Consider the following 21,936-nt stretch of genomic DNA (forward strand, 5'->3'; position numbering starts at 1 on the left):
GTTTAGAATTTGAATAAAATATAGATTCATCATCATCCGTTCATAAATCCGTTTTGATAAATTATTTTCGTGACATATAAATTTTTCAAGGTTAGTATCTTTGTTAATTTTCAACATTATAAATTTTTATGTTACTACATCGTTAATTTTAAAAGTTATTTTATTAAATTTTACATTATTAAATGTTCCAATTTTTTAATTTAGATTAACAACAAATCGAATATTAACATTATGAATTAATAAGAGGTTATATATATATATATAAATACAGTAAAACTAATTACTCATTAACCTATTATTTAATATAACATTAAATTTAATAACACAGCATGCATAAGAAAGCCTAATCACATTATTCCCCATAAATATTAATATACTAACATATACATACAAATACGTAATAAGACGTAGTTCGATTTTTAAAGGCCGTTCATAATTATAACACTCGCCGCTAGAGCGCGCGAATGACTGCAACAGATCGAAAAGCGCGGGCGCGGTAAAATGAACGAACGAAGGATACTTACGATATTGTGATTTAGAGGAACGTAAGCGAAATTCCTCGAAATAGAAATAAAGAAAACGAGATTTAACGAGACGAATTAGTTACGTAAATAGCAATTAAAAAAAGAAAATAACACCTCTCTATAGCAACGCATCAAAAGAGTTAAGACGAATGAATTCTTTCACTTGAATTAAGAAATCATTTGTCGTATTAGAAAAGGAAGAAAAGATACCCTTCTCCGTCTCTCTCTCTCTCGGCTATGTGCCGCGTAGAGATGTGCAACGGGTTGACGGTGCGTAGAGAGTATTGAAGTCGGGGGGGGAAGAGGAGGAAGAGGGGGAAGAAGAGGAGAAGGAATAGGAGGAGGACAGTAGGGAGGGCGTCAGTCGTTCCCGCGGTAAACGGGAGTGAATCGCGTCTCGAACTCGGACTGATCATGTAGTTGGAATCAAGACACGGTCTACGTGTTACACGCGGGTCACGTCGCGTCGCGCCTTACATCTCCTTTTTCTTTTTCTCTCTTTCTCATTCTCTCTCTCTCTCTCTCTCTCTCTCTGTCGCTTTCTCTCTCTTTCTCTCTCTATCTAACTATCTTTCCATCTCTGTCCTTCTGTCTCCGTTGGTACGATCGCGAATGCGACGAATGACGTCGGAGAGGTATCGAAGGAGGAGGAGATGGGCGAGGCTCGTTCACGTATTCGGCTCGATCGAAGGAAACTCGAGAGCTTGCAACCGTTTCTTGGTGCGAGCCTCGTTCGGTCCTCCGTTTTGACCATGGAAGAGTCAGGTGGGGAGAATACGACAGAGTCTGAACTCGATGAACGAATGGGGAAGGGACGTAAGAGAACCGTTGATGTCGGTAAGAAGGGAAACCGAACCACCACCACCACCACCACCACTACTACTATTACTACTACTACTACTACTACTACTACTACCGTCATCACCACCACCACCACCACTACCACCACCTCTCTTTGCGACGACTCGTACGAGAATGAGCCGTTCAAACAACTGGAGTTCTCTTTAACGGAATCCCTTTCTTCGAGGACTATACGTTCTCTCGATGCAGAGGGAGAAAGCCCTCGTTCTTCTAGATTCGACGACGGTACATCCTCAAACGTACACGAGGAAATGCTTCCGGGTGCGAGCAAAAATTTCACTTCGATACCCGATGACATTAATTGCGACCCAAAGGTGAGCCAAATCTTTTATTATCGTTTCTTTTTTATTCGCTATTACATCGTGCGTCTTACTTGCTCGAACGAACAAAAAATGTGTATGTTTTTATATATATTTGTGTTGTATATGTATATATATATATATGTCGATGCTTACTTACGTTTTTGGTGCTTCTTCGACGCACACACACACACGAATATACACATATACGTAGATATAATTCGACGTAGAATTGATTTGATTGTTTTGTATGATTTCAAAACAGAAGGATGTTAATATCTTGTGGTAAATGTCGTAAGATTACGATACGTACGCAGATTTGAAAGGACGCGGGCAATTTTAAATGTAAGAATGTATCCTATTTGCCCCTCCCACTTACAACGTATATACATATATACATATATATGAGTAAGCCCAAACGGAGACGAGATCCGTGTCACAAACCTGAATCTGGCACGAGTCATAATCTACCGCTCGATCGTTTTTAATCGTATACTTCGTTTTAACTGTTCGTATTTTACGATTTATATATCATTCGTAATTTGTCTTCGACGCGCACACACACACACACATGTACAGACACACTCTTATCAGACACGAAATACACATATATTGATACATGATATACGAATGAAATTAATAATAAAAAATATTTGTGTGACATGGTTTGTATCGAATAAGAATTATCTACGTTATCTCATTTATAAAATATATTTTTCGGTGAATAGGGTTAATCGATTCAAATTATCGAATAACAATATCGACGTCATACTCGACCTAAATCTTTCTTAAGGGTACGTGAACGAATCACGAAACAGTAACGATTGTTTCGACAAATCAGAAGTATGGAAGAAGCATCGTACAAGTCTCAATTCCAATGGCGCGTGCCGCGCGCACGTGCCACCGGTTACACTGCTCTGAAATCCCACCAATTAGGACGGGAATTAGGTGTAAGGGGTGGGGATAAGGTCCGACGCCAAGCAGTCTCGTCACATTGATTGTAGATCATTGTCCTCTGTTTTGACTCTTGTAAGTCATATACATTAATACGTATTTAAAACAAAAAACAAAAGATATGTGTTATATAAAAGCGAAAAGAGGTTCAACAGTTTCCGGAAAGTTATCGAGATTTACTTACGGGGTAAGTTTTCTTGTTTTATTTATTTCGAAATATTCGTAGTTTTTCTTTTCTCTTATTTCCCGTTACATTCGTTCTAACTAGAAACGATTACATTCCAACAACTGTACTTTTGCGTTGCTTGGAAGTTAGATGAAAGAAAAAAGAACGAGGAGTATATTTGCGACTCCTAACCTATAGATATACGACGTAGGACATTGTTCGAATATTTATATCAATTACATATTTCTTTGTAAGATGGAACGGATAAAAGATTAGAAAATGATCGATTATTTTATAATAATTAATATTGATATTATCACGAAATAATATTTTTAAATTTATAAATAAAACAAAAATGTATAGGGATCTTTTCGATATTAGTTATTTTAAATATAGGTTATAGTGATTAAGGTTTGTCTTATAATGCGATATATATGTTTATCTATATATATATATTTTTTAATCTTTATTACTTTTCCGAATCTTTTTAATATTATTGATATTAGATGAGCTAACGTAAGTGTATTTTCTTTACCGTTCACCGTTCACGGAAAGTGAATGGTTCAGCAAGCTGCTCGGGAATGTGTATTTGTCGCGATCTGTCGCGAAATCTGTTTCTTAGATCTGCTGATCCTTGAAAACTACGATAGAAGGTGCTAGATACTTTGGATCGCGTTAATGCGAAACGTAGGATGTTCGTAAGCACTTAAAAAGAAGTAATAAGAAAGTGTGAAGTTGTATAATTGAATAGTAATTGTTGTAGATAATTAACTTGAAAGTTTCCGATCGATAGATCCCCCTTTCTAACGTTGCTGAGAGCAACAGAGATACATCGAAGATAGCTCTATTTGTCGAGATTATGTTGGTCAGCAATATTTCTGACTAATCTCGATCTTCTTGAGTCATGAACGCCCACTACTGTATACGAAGCTCCGTTAAAACGATACTACTTCGATCGTTACGAACGATTTCGTTCATTTCTTCTCTCTACCTTTGAACTTTCGATGTTTTACAATAAGATTAATACGAGATTAATAAAAAAAATATGTATTATAAAATTAATTATTAATTTATATTCAAGAATTAATGTTAATATTTAATAAGTTATATTTAATATAGAATAGTTATACTAATGTGTTTAAAATAGTATAATAATTTTACTATATATATTATACTCTATATGTGTACATATACATTTTTATAGCTATATAAGATTAAAAATATAAAGTATATTATATATATTAGAATTATTGTACTCATTCATTGATCTATCTAAAGCTTCTTGTTTTTGTACCATTTTAGTTTGTAATTAAAAATTGTGTAAATTCACATGCACTGATTGAAAATTTCATTGAACATATTTATAGGTTAATGAATTAATTTGATTTTTTCTACTTCAAGTTAATGAATGATACATTTGATAGGTAAATATAGAATGGTTCATAAGCCAGTTTATAAAAATGCATTTTTATTGTACACAAGTTTCATTTATAAATCTTATAACCATACAGATAAGATTTAATATAAAAAGGATTGTAATAACATATTACTAACCTATATTAAATGCTGAAAGTATTCTCTTTTGTTTTCAATACAGAAATAAGATCTATTAAACGAATAGTTAACTGAAGAAAGAATATTTCTATGAAAACACCATTTTCTGATACAAATGTTGAAGATTTTTACACTCAAATCGCTGTAATTTTTTTACTTATAATATAAAGAATATTATAAACTACGGATTTAATTCATTAGTGTAATAATATTATTTTTTAGAAATTCTTTAGAAAATATTAAAAGTTATATTGAAAAATTAAAAACTAAAGAAAGCCACAAAGATATAAGGAACAAAATACTTGATAACCTAAATCATTATCATTATTGTTGTCACTCTCTTCATTTCTCTTTTTCGCATGTCTAATGTTTTGATCTTCAGTTCTAAATAAGTTATTATTGTACCACTGCAATTCTTGATCTTCTAAATATTTCATTAAATCTTATAAATCTTTTAATTTATTCTAGTTTCAATGTTTCTTGGTTATCTAGTACAAATTAAAATTCTAACCTATTTTTTCTCTCTTTTTGTTTTTCCTTCTCAAGATTAGAACGTAATTTTTGTACTAACTTATTAACTAAAAAAAGAGTTTCATATAGAAATAAACGAGAAAGGGCTTTTATTGAAAAGTGTTCAATATATTATCTCTTTACTTTAACGTTTCTAAGTTAAACCTGTTTACAATAACAATGCATTTTTGTCAATTGATTTGTGGGTTACCCTGTATGTGTATGTACATATGTAATTATCTATCTATCTATCTATCTATCTATCTATCAGTCGCGAGAGTTTTAATCGTTCCGATACCAGCGATACCGTAGTAGTATTTGAATAACAATAAGTCACTGCCACTGGTAAAACTGAATGAGAGAACTTGTTCAGAAATGCGTAGGTTGTTCCACAATGGATAGAAAGAAGTCGGCCTTCGAAGAGTTCCTAGCTACACTTTCAAATTCCCGAGGACCACAAAACCTTTATGAATATAAACATAACAAGTGGGATTATTTCGATCGTTCGTGATCGATACACGATCGAACGTCAATTTCCATTAGTCTTGTATTGTTCATTTTATTTTTCATTCATACATAAATACGTACATACGTTTTTTACTTTCGTATTCTAAAATCTTTCAAAAAAATCATTTGTCGAGAATTATTATAAGATTAAATACTTAACGAATAGAGAAAGATAGAAATGTAGTGTTTGAAAATGTCTGCATTCCAATCTCTATGCGAACTATGTATACACGCACAAATACACGCACACACACACATAGCTATACACATTCGTGATCGATAGTGATCCTTACAGCATTAAGATAAAATTTTTTCGAACTATTACAAAAGCACTCCGCACATATATGTATGTATGCATGCGATCAAGATAAAATGACGTCAGCTACCAAAAGGTACTGTCGTATATCGTTTAGTGGCGATCACGATCTCGATCGATTTATTTCTGTGAATTACATCGGTCTACCTTTCTCTATATGGTTTACATTTCGAATTCAGTGACGTCAGATGTCAGAAGGTTCATAATATAATGGGTTTGGGTTCGGGTTAAGCCCTCTTAACGTTTTTCAAATTTTATTCTTTTTAGGGCGGTGATAAATGCATATTATCTTATTTTGCATCTTTTACTTGAGAAATATTGCGTGTGTGTACGTGTGTGTACGCGTGTGTATTAATGTAGATATAATCGTTTACTTAGGAATTTTCTGATCAAGCCTTTTATTCGTATCTATGTTTAATCGTCTTTGTTATCGTATCGTTAGAGGGTGGTCGATGGAATAGAGGTCACGCGTGGGTTAACGCAACGCATCCTCGACGAGTCGAGTCTCTCTTCTGCTTGCATCCGGGATCACGCGCGCGTCAAACAGCACGCGGTGTTCTGCTCTCTCTGTCTTTCTCTCCCCTCCCTCCCTCCCTCTTTCTCTTTCTCTCTTTCTCTCGCTATATATATGTGTATATGTAGATATTTATATATATATATGTACGCGCGTATCTGTGTCGACTTCGTGAACAAAACGCACATCTTGAGATTAATATATATATATATATATATATATATATATATATATATATATATATATATATATACGTAAGTGGGTTTATTTGATTAAAAAGTATTCTATTTAATTTTTTCTATACAAAGATCTCTCTCTTTTTATATGCACACATATATGTGTGCATTGACCTTGTGTACGAAATGCACATATAAGTGAATTAGTGATATTATTTGATTAAGAATTGTTCTATCTAATTTTTTTCCATATAAAAAATTATTAATTACAGAATAATTATCTTATTGTAATATTTCTGATAATTCATAATGTGGCTTTCAGATATTTATTATGCCAGTTTTAAAAGATAATTTATAAAATACGTTTTTGGATTGGAAATCTAGTTTTTCTATTAAATGAAGAAGGCGTTATGGGGAAAATTAATTTATTATAATAATTGAAAACACGTAATGTGGCTTTCACAGGGTATTTATATGGTTCGTAAAATGTTAGCGCTTTTTTCTTTCTTTTTCTTTGTTTTTTTATCTTTTTACAGAAAGATAACGCGTTGAAACGATTCGTTCGTTGGTATGTCGTGGTTGGTATGGCGGAGGCCGGCTTTCACCTTGTAGGTGTAGCTTTCCATCGACAGGCTAATCCCGTGCCATACGTCAACTTGAGAACTCGTCGAACATAGCCGTTTGTTATTATCGATTCTCGTTCCAGAAACTAACTACCTGCTGCTTCTTACGTATTTGCTTCTGGGGAATGCACCATGAGTGATAAGGTCATCGACTTAAAAAATTCACCATTCTTTTAATAACAATACGTATTAAGAAAAAACAAAAACTAAAATTGAAAAAGTGAAAAAAGGAATATACTTTTCAATATAACAAAAAAAAAAAAAGAACAAAAAATTGAAAGGAAAATTAATTTTTAATTACGATAGATATTCGATTTGAAATATTTTTTCATTCAAATCATTTCACAATTTGGTAATGGATATTTCAATGCGACCAATAAAAATCAAATAATTTTTATATTTCGTTAGTAAAAAGTTTTTTTTAGAGAGAAGGGTCTCGTTGTGTAGGGACCTTTAAAGAGGAAGAAGGTGGCGCTTCGCGCCACGCCACTCCATCGGGTCTTTGACCGTTTCCTCGAGAAGTATCGGGCAGGTGGCACCCTGTAGTACGTAGGTACATACGTACATAGCTCTTTCCTGTAGACGCACACGTTCGCGGCTTCCTCTCTGACTTCTCCTCCCTTCCTCTTTTATCTCTTCTCTCTCTCTCTCTCTCTCTCTCTCTCTCTCTCTCCCTCTCTCTTTCTTTCCCTCTCTTTCCCCCTACCTCTCCCCCTTTCTGTCTTTCTCTTTCTCACCAATCACATTCGCTCATTCTTGAGTTCACGTTATTCTAACACATTTGTGTACGAGGACACGTTGGACGCAAGGTTTTATCCTAATTTGGAATCTAATAAAAAATTTATATGTATGTATATATATATATATACGTATATGTGTATATACGTTGATAAGTTTATTTTATATAATACAATATTTTTTGTCGTATCTATAAAAATTTATATAATTTGATGGAAACTGTATTAACTTATTATACTCTATAGTGTAAATATTATCAATAATTTAATAATAATAGTATTGTAATTGTGATTATAGTATTGTAACTATAATTAATTACTATTCTATTGTAACTTCATAATTTTATGTATGTAACTACAATTAGTTATACTACATTATATACAGTATAGTTATAATACAATAACTCATATAAATAATAACTCATATTTAGAAAATATTAATATTCGATTATGAGAAAATTAAGTAAAATGTAAAAAAGTATACGTATATAACTTTAATTGAGGACTAAGAAAAAGTTGATATATAATCTTAGACGACTAATTAATTTCTATTATTATTCTATTATAAAAAAAAAAGAAATAATCTGGAAAAGTTTCCATTAAAATAATATCAAAATAATATTTTAACGCGTGTTTGTGTAATCGAATATATAAGACGTTCAAAGGTCGTTCATTTATTGTGTATTGAAGATATAAAGATAAAAAACATAAGATGTAATTAAAGAAAGGATAAAGAGAAAGAAAGATGAGAAATGTTAGATCCCATAGAGCCGGATCCAACTATCGCTTCCCAATTAGAAAGCCAATTGGAAGCATAATCCTGAGACCAGGTCGGCGATCGGTGATGGCCGAAGGCCTCTGCCACACGCCACGACTTGTGCCCTACTTTTCAACATCAACATCCGGAAGTCGTGCCTCTTTATTAACGGATGTTCGCGAACTCCTTTACGTTGCCAATATTAACACATTTTAGTTTTATTATTTCTTTTTTTCTCGATGACAGATTGATTATTTCCGTCGATTTTTCGGGGTCCTTTCCCTTTTTTTTTTCTTTTTTATTTCTCTAAATTAAATTTTTTTATTACTATATTGTATCTGTTCCCTATCACATTGAATTCAGTAAACGTTCTTTCTTCTCTTCTCTTACCTTTACGGATTTAACGATTTGACTAGAATCGTGCCAGTGTATACGATGCAATTCACGATTCCCTTGCGATCCCTTAGGATCATTCGACACGACTGCCACGGTTTAGTACGATGCATACTGTGCGGTGCATCGTGCGGTACATCCTTCGATATAACAGGGCTGGCCAAAGTAATTTCATCGCCATAGACTAATAATTTCGACCGTTTTCCTTTTTTTCTTTTTTTATTTTCTTTACCTGCATTACTCTATCATTAGTCTATAAAAATATAATTATAAATTGTTACCAGCATGATTCATAATCTGTAATAACGTAGTATCTTTTCGAACGATCCGACAGTGATTATTAATGTCCAATAACATCGATATATTAAATATATCAAAATAAAAGTTAACATTTTATTGAAAAAAAAAGAAGAAAGAAAATAAAGAAACAACAATTGCCAACAAATGCTAACTATATTTATACTCCAATTTAAATGGGAACACATGACGTCCCTGATATTACCGTGACGCGTGCACCACGACGGTCACGAACAAACAACCCTAAGTCTGTTCACTGCGATCGAGAAAACTATTCAGAACGATGACGATTCGACATCAATAATCCTTAAATATCTTTCATTCTTTTTAACAATTAAAAAAAAAAACAAAAAACAAAAAAAGAAAAAAGCAGGTCGATTTGCAAGAATTCATTAATTCGAAATGATTTACAATATTAAATTGATATAAATATTTATATATACATATACTTAACGATTATGAAAATATTTTATTAAGGTTAATAAAAAAATTACGTATATAATAAAAAATATATGATAAAAATACGGTCGATATCGACATGTGAACGAGTCATAAGGAGTAGTCTACAGTGGTTGAGAGAGGACAGAACGTGCGATCAGGCTCGCGAGAGGAGCGCCGGTGTAGTGGGGGGTGGAAGTAGGATCCATAGTGTCGCGCGGAGAGTGGGGGTAAGGAGGGGGAAGGAATCGGTGACGTCGCGAGCCACGCGGAGAAGCGGCCACTCCATTCACCGCGCGGCTTTCGCCGAGTGCGCTTTCCTTTCTGCTCCTCGTGTGCTCCGTATCGTCCATCTTTCTTTTTCACTCCTTTTCTCTCTCTCTCTCTCTTTCTCTCTTTTTTCTTTCTCTCTCTTTCTCTTTTTTACTCTAATAACAAGTGTTCGTTAATAACGCGTTCTTCGTACGCGTACTCGTGTTTTCTTTAACTTTTCTTTTTATCTTTTTTTTGTCGTTATTTCGATTGATTCGATGTTCTCTTTTCTCTCTTTTTCCTTTTTTTTTATTTAAATAAATAATATTATACACAGTGTAGTGTGTCAAGGAAAGAAGAAGAACGTTCGCAATGTTCAAGTCGAGGATCATTTGAAGGAAAGAAGAATAACATTTGCTAAGATTGTTTTGTCCTGAACGTACTAGAACGAAACAGAATTGTTACGTTCTTTTTCTCAAGAACTCGCGGTACCAAGCGAGATTGGAATGACGGTCGCGGGAAAGGTGAGTTCCGAACGAGAAACGACGTTTCGAATTTCTCCGAGAAAGCGAGCACCGTTCTATTAAACTTCTCGCGGCTTTTCCACGCACTTTGGTTATATGTGTGTGTGTGTGTGTATATATATATGTATGTATGTATGATCGAGTATATTACGAGTACGAATTATATGCTACGTAAATAGATTTTATATAATATGTATGTGCGTCAGGAAATTGTTAGAAATACGAAATAGAAATTAATTATATTAATTATATATCTTTGAAACGTGATATTATAGAAACATAAATGTATGCGTACAAGGTCGAAGTATTTGACCTTAATAGTAAATACTTTATTTCTCACGAACTGTAACTATCGCTTCATCTATTGAAAGGCAATATTATGTTTTCGTAAATGTTTCGACATTCAATTCGTGACCATTATCGTTAATCTCGTGGCCTGATGATGATACGAGACGCAATCGGAATGACGTTAACGAGACTATAATTATCCAGCCGATTAGCTGTCATCCGGTTTACATCGATTCGTTGCTTGCTCGTAGATTGTTAATTACTCTGCAGATGTCTCCCTTTGATAAGACACCGATAAGAAAGTACAATGATCGCGAGTTCGTTTTTATATAGGAACTCTGGCGCGTCTTAGAGGCCGTATCCGCTTTTACATCCGCCTACTCGTAATCATTTTCTACCAACAATGAAAGGATACTAACGCACCCATATAATCTCTTTCTCTTCTTCACGAATACATTTCTATTATATATACATATACGTATACACACACACACACATATATATTTTTTCTCTCTTTCGTCGTAAATTATATATTCTCTTAATTCATAATATATTACTAATCATAAGTTTATTTCGAACTCATAAAAATTGAAAAACTTGTTATTTCTCTGTTTATTTATGCCTTACCGACGTCATTTCACTCAGATAAGGAAAATAGAAATATACTGTTTTCCTTCCCTCCGAAGTGTTTCTTATCAATAATGACTGCTGCTTTGCCGTCACGTTATAAATTAATAATTAATTTCTAGAAACTATATAGAATATATAAGAAACGATTTGATTGATTTCACGTTAATCGTCGAAAACAATTGTACGACACGCATATTTCAACATTCGAGATTATATTTATTATGTTTCTTTTATGTGTGTATATATAACAAAAGGGATATAAAAGCGATTCGTTATATACTTGCGAGTATTCAGTTACGATCAGTAAGTTTACGCATAACCAAAATAGACTTTCAGTTAGTTCGGCACACAGAACGAACGATTCGAAAGCGAACCATTCGACTCGTTTCGTTATGCAACGTGCAACGAGTCGAACTTTTTAGAATGGCAAATGAACAGTACAAAAACGATTCGTTCGGCATCGAGTGACATAATGTCTACGTGCATAAGTTACTGTAGTTTGTTAAACTTTCTCGTTTTATGAAATATTTATTTATATATATACACACACACACACGCATTTATATATATATTTTTTTCCTTTTTTTTTTTTAATTATTATTATTACAAAATTACCAAAATATTATATCCATAAAAATTCGAACGGGAGAACGTATTCAAAATTTCCATGGAAATTATTTCTTCGTATAGTATGGAGAGGAGAAGGAGGAGAAAGAGGAGGAGGAGGAGGCGTGGTTCTCAATGTGGTAGCCGGAATCGGCACACTTTCCGTGATTGTAACCCGACAGTGTTTCTACCGGGTCTACGATTAATGCGAATCAATCTACTGTCCACTTTGCCTTTGGAGCGCGTTCGAGATCGCGCGAAAGGCCATAAGAGAGCGAGTATCCAACCCGGAAGCAAGCTTCTCGCGTGGCCCACCTTCCCCACCCTTTACTCTCCCTCGGCAGATGCAGTTAGTTTCCCTCCTTTCGATCGGCTGGAAACCTCCAGACCTTCTCTCCTTTTCTTTTTCTATCTTCCTTCTCCTCTTTCTCCTCCTCCTCTTCCTTCTTCTTCTTCTTCTTCTGCTTCTTCTTCTTCTTCTTCTTCTTCGTGAAGCTCGTGAAACGATGAATGAATTTACTTCTTACGTAACTCGACTTTCTTGATATTCTTTCATCAGAATATTGTGTCCTGAAATATCGTTGAAATTTTAAGACTATCTTAAATATCTTAGTGCATTATGATAAGATTTCTTTCTTTCTTTTTTTTTTTTTTTTCTTTCTTTTTTTCTACAAGTTTTGTATCATCCCCTTTATATCGCACAGTAAGAAATAGAAATTATTTCAGTAAAAAATATTCGATAAATAAATAATTAATAACGTCAATTTTTCTTACGTTATAATGTTATGGTTAAAATCTAACAAAATTTTTTTTCGTTATATAAAACTGATAATTCTTTATTTGGTAAGAAACATAATGCTAGATAGAAAGAGAACCCGGAACTTTCGGAACATGAAATATCTCTTAGGGAAAGTCGATCGTCGTTAGATATATCTACGATAGATCATCTTGTACATAGGTAGAAAGAAAGATTAGAAATTTTTATTCGAGAGAAAACATTGTCCATGGAACGTTCTTTCGAATTCGTAGATACGATTCATAGATAACGTCTGATCGTAACAATTTCCAAGATAATTTTAAAAATCGATTATTCTTTCTTTTATATATATAGATTTTTTAATCTAATTTTTTTTCTTTATTTCTTTTTTTTCCAAATCTCTTCAAACCTAACTTTTAATTTTACAATTTGAAAAAAGAAAACAAGTTGGTCTAAGATCTCGTGAAAAAAATAGTAGATAATGAATTTCTTTTTTTTTAAACTACCTAGAAACTTTTAACCCACCTATGAACTTTTGGCCCACCCTGTATCATTTGTTCAAGTTCGTGGGTTAAATGATTCTTCTTTCTTTCCTTTTCTTTTTTATTTTATTTTTTTTTTTCTAACCACACCAAGTGAAACCAGTTTCGGAAATATCCGAAGAAGAGAGAAGGTTTAGGAGAGGAGAGAGAGAGAGAAAGAGAGAAAGAGGGGAGGACAATTTCGTCGAGGAGGCTCTTCTCTCTCTCTTTCTCTCTCTCTCTCTCTTTCTCTCTCTCTCTTTCTTTCTCTCTTTCTCTCTCTCTCTCTCTCTCTCGTACAATCATGTGAAACCAGTTCCGTGAGAGAATATCTTGTCGGCGCAGGGGCGCACACCGTGTACGTTTTGCCTTCTTCTGCGCAGGCCCAATGAAATTTGTGCGATCTGTCTGATGAAGATGACCCTTTTCTGTTCCCTTTTCTTTATTATCTCTCCCCAATTTTTTTTTTATTTTATTTTTTCTTAAATTTTCTACCTTTTATATACCCTTATTATTTTTCTTGTCTTATCCTATATAACACATAGAATACGCATAGATATTTCTAACGAAATAATTAATCGTTCATTTGATTTTATTATCGTTGTTGTTGTGTTTGTTCGTTATCTCTACAATTAGTTGGTTAAAAAGAAATCGATTCCTTCGAAAGATATCAAGTAAACGCAGTGATATATCTCTTCGTATAAATTCGAACGATAAATCGATTCATTGATTTCTTCCAATCGGATCATCGTTCGCCTTGACTGACTCGAGAGAAAAAGTTCTTGGGTACGACGGTAATAACGGGATTCGACAAGATGGAAACAAGAGCTCTGCTATCGATATCGAAACGATCTTACTTACATACATATATACATTTACAGATCGAATGTACAATACAATCTATATTGAATTTAATGACGAACAATCAAAGATCGATTACACGATTCATGAATAAGAGATTTGAAGCGTTTAGCTAAGCTACCGAAGACACACGTGGTTAAGAAAACGGACCTTCGGCAAACCCCATGACGTAAGGTCATCATCGTACATACATATATACATACGTATACGTCGTAATGTCTCGACTATTGCGACATAAAGTTACACAGTTTGCCATTATCGAGAATCAATTTCATTAGAGCGTGAGGAGAGAGAGATGTAAAAGAGACACGCGGAAGGAGATCAACTTTTTCTTTTTTTTTTCTTCTTCTTTTTAACCCCCTTCTGTTTCTTTTTTTCCCCTATATCAGAGAGATCGTTGTATCCAAAGAATTCACAACTTTCGTAACCTGTTTTAATACATCTTGATATTTTTATTTTTTGCGATTGATATTGGATTAGTTAAATCTTAGGAGACAGATAATATAGATAAAGATATATGGATGATTATTTTTTTTATTTCTAATCTCTTTTCTCCTCCCCCCCCCCTCTCTCTATGTGTGTATGTGTGTATGTGTTCCGTGAACGTAGGTCACGTATATGCAGGTTACCTCTTACGTGCGCTGGCACGTACATCCATATATACATATATACATACATATGTACCTACATACATATATACATACGTATGTGCGTTAGACTAGATCCGGGAGTGGTGGGCGACGACGCAAGGTTAGCGAGAAATTTATTACGGATGCTACCGACGCGGCGCACGACTGACTCGAAGGCCTAACCATCGCGATTTCGGAAGCTAATATATATATATATATATACACACACACATACATATATGTTGTAAATGAAGAGGGACCTTATATTTTCTTTCTACCTTGAGGATTTCTAACGGAACGAATAGACATCTCAACATGATTTCTCATCGTCGACCTCGTTGACCTCGTCATCGTCGTCATCTTCGTCGTGTCTCCATCGGATTTCCTCTTTACTCGTCGATTTTCGAAGAAAACATACGATTTACGTAGAATTTGTAAGAACCGATTAATTCGAAGAAATTATGAACGTCTTATTCGTAATTTTATTATACGTATATATATGTATGTATGTATAAAATGTATACGTGTATATACATAAATGAGACTTCGTCGATTTAAGAATGGTACAGGATGGACGACCCTGATGGTCCGACGTCTTTCTACTTTCACCTGGATCTCCGTTAATGGTTGCATCCGTGACAACGAGTGCTATGTCCTATTTATCATAATTTCTCGTAAAAAATTTCAAACGCCGATTATTTTTTTTATCGAGTCTACCGAAAAAAGTCGATCCATCGATCAAAATTTTTATCTAAAATTTGATCTATTCTATAAATATAAATTACATTATAAATAGATCTGCCCTCTAAATACATATACTTATCTATTCTACATATACTCTTATCTATTAAACATTATCTTCTTTATTTAGATCAATAAGATATGAAATTTCTCTATATAGATTAACAGATAATTCCAATAAATTATTATCTCTTCTTTATATATCATATATTTTCTATATATTATCATATATTATCCATCATTTCTACACGGACGAGGACACACGCGTACATTATTACATCTATACAATATCTCACTTTTTTTTTAGCCTTTTTTTATAATCTTATAATTAATGAAAAAAAAAAAAAAAGAAAAGAAAAGAAAAAAAGCGATCGTGATTTATATCGACTGTAATAATACAGAGTATTGCAGTTGCAATGCTTACAAGTTGCTCTACCCACGCGTTTCATGCCCCTAAAAATCTTTGCGTGCAGGTAGTTGTAGAAGGAAGAGGGGGAGGAGAAGGAGGAGGAGGAGGTGGTGGTGGTGGAGGAGGAAGAGGAGGAGAAGAAACGAAGTGGAATGGAGGGTAGGAAGAAGGGAGGGTAGAAGGGAGGAAGGGAGGTGACTTGCGTGGTTCCATACTTACACATATGTATACGCATGTAGCCATAAATCCGCAAGTCGTTATTTACTGGCTGCCGAGTCTCCGAGTGCAGCAGGCGGTTGCCGCTTCGCTCGAAGGAAGCTAGTCTCCTCGATAAGATGAGAAGATAGTCGAGATACAAGGATGATAGCTTATAGCGTCAGTTCCAAAGCGGACGCGTTTGTGTATAGAGATCCGTTAAACGGAACTTTGACTCTCTCGTTCGTCCTTTTCACCGTTTTATAGTCACTCCTCGAACTCGGGATATCAAAGAAAATGACAGTAAACTGTATCCTCTTTTCTCGAAGAAACGTTTATTAATATTATGTAGATCAAAGTGTCTCTTTTCTTTCTTTTTCTTTTTCTTTTTTTTTTCTTTTTCTTTTTCTTCTCTCTCCAAAGTATTTGCTATTTTTAAACGCGAACAGATTTGTCCGCATTTAAGAGATCTGCCTTAAGGTCTTAAAATATAAATCTTAATTTATGTTTCTACACGCTCCGATAGGTAGATACTTACCTAAGTAGTTTGTGCACATATTTTGCATATCGTTTCGAAGTAACTTGAAATCTATTTCAAAATGGTATTCGTTAGATGATGACGAAAATAGAAGGCAGAATATCGTATCGATTTAAGCAGGCTAATCGGTCGACGTTTTCAGTCCTATTTCTATATCTTTCAAGAGCTTCGACGTATATAAGATTATTTATTTATAAGATTAAGAAAGATCAATACTATTTCTATCTTTCTCGAAAGCTTTAAAGTAAATAAGATTAATTTTCTTTTTATCTCGTTCGAAAGCTTGAAAATATAAGATCAGGCATAAGATCGATTTTATTTCTATCTCGTTAAAACGCTCAAAAGTGATATATAAGATCGGCTAACAAAGTACATCCGTATAAGATTAATTCTGTTCCTATTTATTTCGAAAAACTTGAAATTATATGATAGAGTAAAAAAGTATATATCAGATCGATTCTATTTCTATCTCAATCGAAAGTTCGAAGGTATAAGATCGAATGAGAAAAAGAAAAGAAAAAAGGGAAAAGAAAATGAACAAGAACATAGATATAAGATCAAAGTTCTTAATTATAATTAATGCGATAATATAATACATGTACGTATTTGATTAATGAGAAAACAAATTGAAAACGAATACGATAATGAATTATCTTGTGTACGAAAGGAAAAGAAAAAAAAAAAAGAATTCTTTCTATTTTCCTTCTTTCAGAGATACGTCGATTGTACGGTGTTAGGTGGTGGTAATAATGGTGGAGACGCTGAGGATTCTTCGTACGACAGTGATTACGAAGCTGAAGATTCAACGAGCGTTCATCCGCCATTGGAATCACGACTCTCGTCTTCCACGCATTCGGACGTGTCCCGTACTGCTTCGGATACCTTGGCAGCGGAATTTGCTGAGTATGTCACCGTTCAAGGACAAACCCCAACACAGAGCCCAGGTAACAATTTTAGCAATTTTATATCACCGAAATCGTCTCGACATATATTTTCTTGAACAATTTATATCGATAACATGGATAACATAAATTTATTTGTTTTCTTTTAATTTTTGTAATTTTCTTTTTTTATTTTTTTATTTTTTTATTTTTTTTTTCTTTCTTAATCATCATCAGGATATACGGCCAGAGTTGAATTCGCATTGAAGCTTGGATATACCGAACGTTTGGTTCAAGCAGCTCTTCAGAAATTAGGTCCAGATCCTGGTCAAAACGAGTTATTGGCAGAATTGATCAAACTTGGAGCAAGTTGTTCGCCAAAATTAAGCGAAAGTCCGGAAGAAAGCGATACTCTTTTAGATGGCGAAACAAGTACCGAAGAACTTGGTGGAAGATCGAATCTAACTACTACGACTGCTACGTGTTTGAGGCCGGTTGTAATCGACGGTAGTAACGTGGCTATGAGCCATGGAAATAAGGAAGTATTTTCCTGTCGTGGTATTAAGATCTGCGTTGATTGGTTCAAAGCTAGAGGACATCGAGAGATCACTGTTTTTGTACCAAAGTGGCGTAAGGAAGCATCTAGACCTGATAATCCTATAGCCGATCAAGAAATTCTAGGTGAACTCGAGAGAGATCGATTACTCGTTTTCACTCCATCTAGGTGAGTTTAATATCTTATATTTTACTACGTTTTTTTTTTTTCTATGTGCCAGTGCTTCACAACTACAAGAGAATTTTATTTGTTTATTTTCTTTCTTTCTTTTTTATGTCTTACTACAGACTAGTCGGAGGTAAACGCATGGTTTGTTACGATGATCGTTATATTCTGAGGTTAGCAGCCGAAGTGGATGGTATCGTTGTCAGTAACGATAATTATAGAGATTTGGCGCAAGAAAATCCAGAATTTCGAAGAGTCGTCGAAGAGAGAATTTTGATGTATAGTTTTGTGAACGATCGATTTATGCCACCCGATGATCCCCTTGGAAGAAGTGGGCCTACTTTAGAAAATTTCTTAAGAATTGGACCGAAAAAAACTGATCCAGCACCACCATGTCCATATGCAAAGGTTAGACGAGTGTGATATATATGAACGAACGATGAGATCGTTCTCATACGACTTATTATTAATTTTTTTTCTTTCTTCTTTTTTCTTCCTCCTTTCTTCTTTTTTTGATATACTTTCATTTATCGTAGAAATGTACGTACGGAAACAAATGCAAATTTCGTCATCCAGAAAGAGGTCCGCATCCTCATAAATCTGTAACGGAACGTTTGGTGGAACATGCTCAACGACATCTTCAAGCTAGAGGTCCGAGTTTAAGCTTACCCTTAAATTCTACAACAGCAACGACTACGAATGTTACGGCGCAACATCAACCGCTCTGTAAAGCAAGATCAGCTGCTGTACCATCCAATGTCTCTCAATCATTATCATCCGTTCCTAAAAGTAGATCAGTTGAAAATGTCACTACAGATTTATCAACGACTAGTCCGATCGTATATGCGCAACAGATTTCTGCTGTGCAGAATATGCAAGGTAGGGAAGGATAATTGAATTGATTTTATTAAATCAATTTCATCGAATGTACAAATTGTTTCATTTATAGAAATTATTATTTGAAACTAACAGACAAAAAATCTTTATCCACGTTTCAAGGATACGTATCATCTCCTCCAGGTACTTGGGCGACACCTAGAGTTAATAACTCGGATACAGAGCCAGTGAATATGCATAGAAAATTACAACGACAATTAACCTTAAATCCGGCATGCGATCCACGTCTTTATCAATTGAGAAGATATCAACAGCACACGGCGCAATCTTCGACGCAACAGCAGCAACAACAACAACAACAACAACAGCAGCAGCAGCAACAACAACAACAGCAACAACAGCAGCAACATTCACAGCAATCTATAATTGCTGCTCATCCAACGATCCAACAGCATAGGCCACTTACAAGACATGCTAGCAATGAGTCTCCTTATTCAATACCTATCAGGTATGTTGCATATATCTCTAGGTTTTATCCTAATTATTAGTTCCAGTATATATATATATATATATATATATATATACCCACACACATACATATATATTTTATCTTTGATGTAGTTGGGACCATCCTGAAGGACTTCATCAACATGTAACACGCATTGCTTCGGCACCAGATTCATACCGAGCTTGGCCTCCTCGTAGTACGAATCTAATTGCACCCTCACGAGTCTCTAGATTAGGCACATCCGATCCACAATTAAATTTGTTGCCTTCACCGTCATCTGCCGCAACAAATTTACACGGAGCTGCTTGGAATACACAAACCCAAGATGCACGACGTCGTTTGCATTATCATCTTGCTAATATCTTTCCCGAGGAACAGGTACAAGCAGCGATGGCAATGAATCCTCATGAAACTGATCCCCAACAAATATGTGCCACGATTTTAGCAATGTTTCCCAAAAATTAACGAAACATTAACGAAATAAATTTCGCCAATTTTCCAACTAAACCAAACAGGTATGGTAATATATATATATATATCTCATTTTGTACAGTAAATGGATGTGATTGACTTTACTATAAGTAAAACTTCGATGTAAACAGAATTAGTCTGTAAAGGACATTTCTTCTTGATTCATCGGATCATGTGTAGATCACAGAATGGGATACTTTTAGAAGAAAGTTTTTATAATAGGTGAAAGATCATAATGATCAAAATCATAAAGGTGATTTTACATTTCTTAGTAAACGCATTAAATATAAAAGAGTGAAAAGGACGATATGGAAAGCTTTTTAAAAATAATTACACATCATTTTGGGACGATCAGCCTCGACGATGCTCTCCATGAGAGTAGAGAAATGGGAACATAAGCATTTTTATAGAAGTTTTTCATACGTTTAGCTTTATTTTTAATGTATCAGCAAATTGTCATTTTTCTCTTCCTAAGTAACAGACAATACACTATAAACGATTTATTTCTCTATAGGATTGAAAAGTATAAATTCATTTGAATTCATTAGATTGATATACATATATATAGACAGTGTTATGTTTGAGATCTATTCCCAAATCTCCACTCAGTTCAAAATTTGTTTATGCATGAAACATTAAAATCGATCATTAATGGATTTATTTCAATTATACATATTCGCATTTAGGCGTTATGTTATATATTGAGATAGTATACATATGTGTATTCCTTGTGTACGTCTGTTGTTTGCAATAAGATTTACATTTTCTTCCAGCTATTCAATATTGACTAGTGTTTTTTTGGGGTAGAGAATGTATCTTAACATTAATTAATTTTAAATAACAAAAGTGAAAACAAAGTAAGATTCTCTTATAAAATCTATCTATTTGTCATTATATTAAGAAGAGTAAGACATTTTATGATATAAGAAAGATATCTTTTCTATGATTATTTAATGAAGAAATAAAATGTTAATATATGTGTAGCATATATAAATACACGAGATGAAGTGCTTAATACTATGTTAACCAAAATCTTTTCACAAATATAAGAAAAGTATAGGTATATAGTAAAATTAGACACTTCATAGTGTATATATATGTGTGTATGTGTATGGAATAAAATATCGCAATACCATGTATTGTTTAACACATAATTACAAGAATTTCTGATCTTGTACGTTATCTAACAAAGAATTCTTAGCATCAATTGCATAGGAAAGAAATAAAAATGATATCTTTATAAAGTTTGCAACACAAAATTTATTGCTACGATTGAGAATCACGTCAATCGAGCAAAAAAATTAATGTTTAATGTATGTAAGATATGTTGCTATTATTATTATAATTATTATCATTATTATTATGTTAATATTATCAAAAATATATATGTATATATATATGTATATATATTGTGTATGTATATATATACATATGTATATATAACATGTATATATATATGTATGTATGTTTGTATGTATGTATGTATGTATATACATTACTCCTTTCATTGCTGTGATATTGAATTCTATGCATATAGATAATCAGACATGTCCATAGTACATACAGAAAAAATATACAGACTGATTTTATAAACAATCACAGAATACACCTTGTCTGGATCTCTTGAGCAATTAAAATTATTCATAACGATGAAAGGTTATAAAAGAATTATATATATATGTGTGTGTGTGTGTATGTATATGTTATGTATAACAAATTTGTATCACTGTTATTACGGATGGACTGTGAATTAAATGTTTTTCTATTTAATGAGATATATTATATGCTAGGTATTAGATGCCACTCACACAAATATCATTAATTAATATCAAAAAATGGTATATACAGGGAATTTTGTAAATGGTATTTACAGGGATTTACATCAAAAACGATAATAGATTTCCTTTTTATACATTTATTATAAATGCAATTACACAATTC

General features: G+C 33.6%; 1 protein-coding gene across 4 annotated transcripts; it reads left to right on the forward strand.

Annotated features, from left to right (window-relative positions):
- The first annotated feature begins 863 nt into the window (after positions 1 to 863).
- On the forward strand, positions 864 to 21,765 carry LOC127071821 (probable ribonuclease ZC3H12C). 4 transcript variants are annotated; one of them, XM_051011539.1, is made up of 7 exons: positions 864 to 1,699; positions 17,290 to 17,521; positions 17,696 to 18,182; positions 18,302 to 18,587; positions 18,716 to 19,058; positions 19,200 to 19,524; positions 19,638 to 21,765. In XM_051011539.1, the coding sequence occupies exons 1-7, from the start codon at positions 1,178 to 1,180 to the stop codon at positions 19,987 to 19,989; spliced, it is 2,547 nt and encodes an 848-aa protein (XP_050867496.1). In that variant the 5' UTR covers positions 864 to 1,177; the 3' UTR covers positions 19,990 to 21,765. The 4 variants fall into 4 exon arrangements, with proteins under 4 accessions (XP_050867496.1, XP_050867495.1, XP_050867497.1 ...); XM_051011538.1 differs by having other exon boundaries at positions 865 to 1,699; positions 19,179 to 19,524; XM_051011540.1 differs by lacking the exon at positions 864 to 1,699 and adding an exon at positions 2,127 to 2,825 and having other exon boundaries at positions 19,179 to 19,524.
- Positions 21,766 to 21,936: the final 171 nt, after the last annotated feature.

This window comes from Vespula vulgaris, chromosome 23 (genome assembly GCF_905475345.1).
Source record: "Vespula vulgaris chromosome 23, iyVesVulg1.1, whole genome shotgun sequence".
In the NCBI taxonomy this organism is placed as follows: Eukaryota; Metazoa; Arthropoda; class Insecta; order Hymenoptera; family Vespidae; genus Vespula; species Vespula vulgaris.

Coding starts and splice junctions, on each gene's coding strand:
- LOC127071821 (XM_051011538.1), top strand. CDS start 1,178: ATGGGCGAGGCTCGTTCACGTATTCGGCTCGATCGAAGGAAACTCGAG. Junction 1,700..17,289: donor ACATTAATTGCGACCCAAAG/GTGAGCCAAATC, acceptor TCCTTCTTTCAG/AGATACGTCGATTGTACGGT. Junction 18,183..18,301: donor CTCGTTTTCACTCCATCTAG/GTGAGTTTAATA, acceptor GTCTTACTACAG/ACTAGTCGGAGGTAAACGCA.